Source organism: Numida meleagris, chromosome 7 (assembly GCF_002078875.1).
Source record: "Numida meleagris isolate 19003 breed g44 Domestic line chromosome 7, NumMel1.0, whole genome shotgun sequence".
Lineage (NCBI taxonomy): Eukaryota > Metazoa > Chordata > Aves > Galliformes > Numididae > Numida > Numida meleagris.
The window spans coordinates 28796825-28802724 of NC_034415.1; the positions used below are offsets into that span (position 1 = coordinate 28796825).

Sequence of the window (5900 nt, forward strand, 5' to 3'; positions counted from 1 at the left end):
GGTACGTCCTGCCGCCCCGCTCTGCTTCCCCCTGCCCTCGGCCTCCGTGTCGTCCTCCTCCCTTGCTACCCACTGTGTCTGGTGTCGGATGGGTCTGAAAGCCTTCCCAAAGCCTTCCCAGAGCCTTCATTCCCAAAGCTCAGGTGCTCCAGCAGCCCTTCCTGCCTCTGCTGTGTGTGTTCACCCAGTGTCCCTAGGCAGAGGGGGGCTATGTCTGCAACTGCATCGTCTGTAGGCTTCAGAGTGAACAGAGGCACAAACGCTTCAGGCAAATAATCACCTTGGTGAATAATCATGCAGCTTTTTTAGTCTGCTTATCACGCACCATCAGCCCGGGGCTGCTGGGACAGCAGTAGGTGAGTGGGTGAACGCAGTCCCCAAATGCCCTTCCCTGGTTTTGGGAGCGGGAATCCACAGCTGGGTTTTGAGAAATGGCTTTCAGATTGTGTGTTGTAGAGAGACAAAACCCGATAGCTTTGTCTGATGTGTACTGCCTGCCTAGCTTCACCTGCTCAATTATAAATGTGTCTGCTGGGGCAAGCGAGCTCTCAGAGGTCAGTTTACACCAGCGCTCTGAGCCTGAGAAGCCACGGCCTACTTGTGTTGTGTTAGGGCAGAAATGGGGCTGTGCTCCAGAACTTGTGCTGCTCCTAGAGTCATAGAATATCCTGAGCTGGAGGAAACCCAAAAGAATCACTGAGCCCAACTCCTGGAATACCCCCACCAGCTGCCATCCTGCACAGAGTCCTTATCTGGGATCAACCTGTGTCCCACAGCTGTTCCCAGCTTTACGTCAAGAGCACTGGGTTGGAATTGGGTCCATTTTCTTTAATGACAATCCCACATCGCATGGTGCGGGAGAGGGGATAGGAACCCCCTGTTCCAGGTGTGATGGAGGAGCTTTGGTGTCCGTGGAGCTTTGCTTTCCCCGTGAGCGTGGCTTGGCTTTGTGGCGGTGCCGTGGCTTCGTTGTGCTGCTCTCACACGGTGCTGGGGGGTGACGGGGTTGGATGGGGACTCTGGGGGTTGCAGCCCCTATCCCAGGGCCCTGCCCAGAGCTGGGGCTTCTCCAGGAGGTCACAGTTGGCTCACTGAGGTTCTTCATTAATCACTACCTGCCACCGTGATGGCTGAGCTGCGCCGAATGAGCTGAGGATGGGGATGTGATGGTGGGACTGGTGGAGAAACCCTACTCAGCGTGAGCAAGGAGCTGCCCGTGGCTGGGCTCCCGGTTCAGAGGATCCTCATCTCTTACTTAAATTTCTTTCTGTCTCCTTTCTGCATGCTTTGCAGACTGCTGGCTCCTATTCCTAACCAGTCCAGCGTGGGAAAGCGAGCTGTAAACATGCCAAATGTTGAAATACGTGCACAAAAGTAGTACAAACCTTCATACAGCCACATCTGGTGGCAGTGGGATGTTGGTCCAGCTCCCTTCCTGCTCCTGTGCTCTCCCTCATTGCGAGGTCCGGGTTGCTGTCCCAGCCCTGGTCCACCTTTGGCGTGCTGAGGGGCCTGGCACACTCCTGCCTTGGCATCCCATGGGGGCCTGGGTTCCACTACAGCCAAGCAGGGGACTGGTGTGTGAGCAGGTTCCCACTGGGTCATGGCACAGTGCCACTGGTTCTTGCTGCAGAGAGACCTGACAAAGGGAAGAATGAACGTCCCTGTGTTAGACCTGACACCTGGAGGGACGTTGGCCAACTGATGGCAGGGTCAAATGCATGCGTGGATCCGTCACGTGGCACTGAGTGCTGCTGGATTACCTCTGAACAATTCCAGTTTGGCTTTGATGGTGACAAGGAGGGGGGAAAAAATCAATATTTGGCACCCAAATTAGGTTTCACGGCCACAGCTCCCGATGGCCATGTGAGCCATGGAAGCATCACCATCTTCGTCGTGGAAACTCTCCCAGAGAGCTGGGCTGTTGGCAGTGCTCCCAGCAGATCTGATAGCGTTGCTTTTCCACCCTTCCCACCCTTCCTCTTCTTCACCGGGACAAAGCCACATCCCTGCCCGGCCTCCCCTCTTCCCATGGCCGGGACTGACCCCACAATGGCCCCATGTGCTGCCCTTGGAGCTACAGAAGCCCAGCAGGAGCTGTGCCAAGACGAATGGAGGTGCACCGTGGTTTTGTGGGACACACAGGAAAAAGAGCCCAAACCTCTTCTCACACTGACAGAAGCCGTCAGGATGGAGGGGAAGGAGTGCCCTTTCCCCGCAGCCCTTGGCGCTGCAGCAGCTGTTGCAGGTGGAGATTTCATTTCCAGTGCATCATTTTCTCCTGCTCGGCTAAAGATGCCAAACTCTGGGTACCGGGGTCGTCCCTGCAAACACCACAGTGATCACGGTATGCTCCGCTGTGCAAACTGCTGCTCTGGAGCAACCATCGCTGTGGAGGCTGATGTGGGGACACCCTGTCCCCTCCCCGCCAGCTCCTGGGAGCAGTATCTGTGTGCTGACGTGCTGCTGATTCCCCATCTCTATTGCAGGCTCTTCATCCCCAGCTCGCCCTGGCACGCCACTGGCCGCCTGCAGCACCCCACCACCCCCACCGCCTCGACCCCCATCCCGGCCCAAGCTGCCCCCCGGCAAGCCCTCCGTCGCAGACCTGGTAGGTGCAGCGTGCTTGCATTTGCAGGGGCTGCTCGCAGTTTTTTTGCTGTTTATGCACAGAAACAAATCACGTGGGAGAATGGCAGGGGTGCAGGGGTTGGGTCTGCCTGGAGTTAGCGGGTATGGGGAGGGTGGGATATTACTCCCGTGCCAAAAGGGATACGTGCCCAACATGGCCACTGGGATGTGAAGTGGGGACAGGAGCAGTAAGGCTGCCTGCGGCCACGCCTGCCTGGTACTGGCTGTGTTAAATGCAACCCTCCCCACGGGGCCCCCAGGCAGTCAGCAGGCGGGGTGCACCGCAGTGACATCCTCAGCAATAGCTTCTGCTTGTTTGATATGAATGTTCTGTGCCTATTTTCTTTAACTTTGTGTTATTTTATGTTTTTCTCCAGTCCAGGCCTTTTAGCCCTCCTATTCATTCATCCAGTCCTCCTCCGATAGCACCTTTAGCCCGTGCTGAAAGTACTTCTTCCATATCTTCCACCAATTCCCTGAGTGCAGCCACCACTCCCACAGTTGGTAAAAATCCTTCGGCACTGCTTTTCTTTCACCTTTCCTTCCTCCAAACGGCCTTGAGAGAGCCCCCAGCCCTTTTGATTTGCTAGATCTGTCTTTGGGCTCACGCTCATTCATTGTAATCAAGTTTTCAAACGCAAAAAGGGATGGGGGCTGGGTGTGGAGGATCGTCAACATGATGTTGTCAGGGAGGCTTTCTCCAGCAGTTATAGAAAATACGTGTTTGGGGAAGGTAGAGGCTATCACCAAGTGCAAAACAACACGGAACGTGCTTGCGGTCTGTAAAGTTGGTCAAAAGCAGCTTTTTGCGGGGGATGTTCGTACCCTGGAGGGGAGGGGGCTGGAAGCCAGATGCTGGGATCTGGGAAACAACAACTGCTCGATCTCTTCGAATGTATGCAATTTGCATTTCCCCTTAAAGTGGGAGTGGGAAATGGGGTCTTGGCAAAGGCTCTTCAAACCCCTTCGCTTCGCACATCTTCAATCATAACAAGGTGCTGCTTCTGGAGGAAACGTCCTCAGAAACACGTTTCTTGCTCAACCCGTCGGGTGCCCGTGTGGCATGGGGCACCCTGCAGATACTCCATGTCTGGCTGTCAGCTCTGAGGTCTGTGCTCTGGGGGTGCCGGCTCCCCCTGTGCCTCCATCCCTGTCACCCTGCCTGCGCCCTCGCTTCCTGCAGCTCCATTTCTACCAGGATCACCACCCGCTCCCTTTTCTTTCCGTGGCTTTTCCTGTTGGTTGTCCTGTTCTGTTGATGTGCCGGTGCACTCAGCGGGGACGTCCCATGGCACCACTGTGCCACAGGCTGGCAGCGGCCAGGACCCTTGCGACAGGAGCAGGTTGGACGCTAGAGGGGATTGCTAGAGCCCAAAACCTCTGAAAAAAAAAACCAGAAATTTGTTTGTGTCTGTGTGTGTTTGGCAATGGCGTGAGGCATTCCATGAGATCTCCCAATATGAGGCTATTGGGAATGGCAGTACTGCCTCCCACTCACGTCTCCATCCCACTGGGGCTTCACCCTAGAGGTGTCATGGATGTACCTGTTCTGTCCTGTTACAACATGCTGCTGGAAACTCACACCCAGCGCTCTGGCTGCGGTCCTGCCAGCAGGCACGGGGCTGGCAGTGCCGGTGGGGATGGGAGGATGGCGGCTTTGGTGGAAGGCACAACTGGGTAAGGGGCTGATGGAGGCCAGGAGGAGTTGCTATGAAGTTCAGGCTGTGCTCATTGTCAGCAGCCCCTGCCCTTGCATGGATGCCCTATGGTGAGCATGAAATGTGAAGTATCTCCCCTAGGTGCTCATTTTTAGATATACTTTTTTCCCATTCCCATATAATTTCATGAACGAAGCTTCTTCGTGATGTTCTGTGATGATCCATTCCGTGCTTACCGTGTTCATCCCAGCCCCGAGCCCCAGGCGGGGGCAGGCATCACCATGATGCTCCCCTTGCTCCAAGGGCTGCAGCCCCTCGTCAGAGCAGACAGTGCTCTGGGTGTATGACCTGAGGATGCCCTGGGGGTGCCCGCCTCCACCACCATGATCCCAGAGCAGCAAAATGCATCGGAGCTCATCCAAGGGCACGGGGGGCGGTTTTATTGCGTGTCCCTCATGCTGTGCTGGTGTGCTTCCGTCCTGGTTGCATGTGCGGTCACTTACTACAAAGAAAGAAGCTGTTGTGTTTGTGCCAACGAGCGTGCAATCATTTTTTCTCGTTAAAATTCTTCTCCTTGTGTTTTTGTTGATAGATCGCGCTGCTTGATTTCACTTGGGATTTGTTTTCTCGTTGTTTTTCTTTATTACTCTCTTCTTTGCGTTTCTCCCATTCATGTTGTCAGGAGAGGATGCCCTATGACAAAGTGCCCACGTCTGCACTTTGGGGAAATCTGGCCTGAAAGTGGCCCTGGTGACAAAAAGCACTGAGGGGTGACATGCCATCACCTCACACATTCCAAAGGAAAGGGTTCGTTCAGCAGCTCAGGAAGCCGTTCTGCCCCTTGCCCATCACTTCAGCAGCATTGGTGCAGGCGCTGCTTCTTCTCCAGCAGTTTTGGGGTGGTGTGAGCGCAGCTGACTGGTGGTGGCTCCAGTCGGGCATCTGCTGCCCCTTGTGTGTGTGTCCACTTGGGGCTGTGTGCCCTGAGATTCCTATCGCCGTGCTGCTGTCCGGCTGCACGCACTGCCCCAGCCGTGCCTGTCCTGCTGTCCCTGTGGGATGCAGAGTTGGCGTGGTCCGAGGCACCCGGTCCTCTCCATCCATAGACAACAAGAGAAAATCCTTTCCAAAGGATTCCAAAGAAATCCTTTCCAAGTGGGCAGAGATTCCCTTCCACTGGGCTTCCATAGCTTTGCTTCCTGCTTTGTTCTCCAAGCGAACCCTGAGTTTCAGAGCCCGCTCCCGCCCCGCACGCTCTTGGCTTGCTGCGCTCCCTGCCCCGTAGCGAGACGGATGTCCTGCTCTGTGACTCACTCTGTGTCCTTCTCTCTCCCTCTCCTGAACCTTCCCCATCCCGCTTCACCTCCTGGCCATACAGAGAATGAACAGCCTTCCCTCGTTTGGTTTGACAGAGGAAAGTTTTATTTGACTTTCGAAGGTAAGTAGTGCGCAGGCTCAGCTGCCGCTCGCTCCCCGCTCGCTCGCTGCCCCGGGCTCCCCCGGCGCTGCGGCCCAGTGCTGTGCCAGGTGCTATGGCTGCTATGGTTGGGTTGATGCCATTCATCAATGAGCTGTTTCCCTGTTGGTTTACTTTAAAAAAAAAAAAAAAAA

The 5900-nt window shown here is 55.3% G+C and overlaps 1 protein-coding gene across 3 annotated transcripts in view; it reads left to right on the forward strand.

The window, feature by feature from the left end:
- The window catches only part of SGIP1 (SH3 domain GRB2 like endophilin interacting protein 1), a 37506-nt gene that overhangs the window by 21633 nt on the left and 9973 nt on the right, over positions 1-5900 (forward strand). For 2 of the 3 annotated variants that reach the window (XM_021404960.1, XM_021404961.1), the window contains 2 exons: positions 2490-2611; positions 3009-3135. In XM_021404960.1, coding sequence (XP_021260635.1) covers positions 2490-2611; positions 3009-3135 — 249 coding nt within the window. Of the gene's footprint in view, positions 1-2489; positions 2612-3008; positions 3136-5667; positions 5728-5900 lie in introns of all 3 variants that reach the window. The other variant, XM_021404959.1, reaches the window with a different exon arrangement.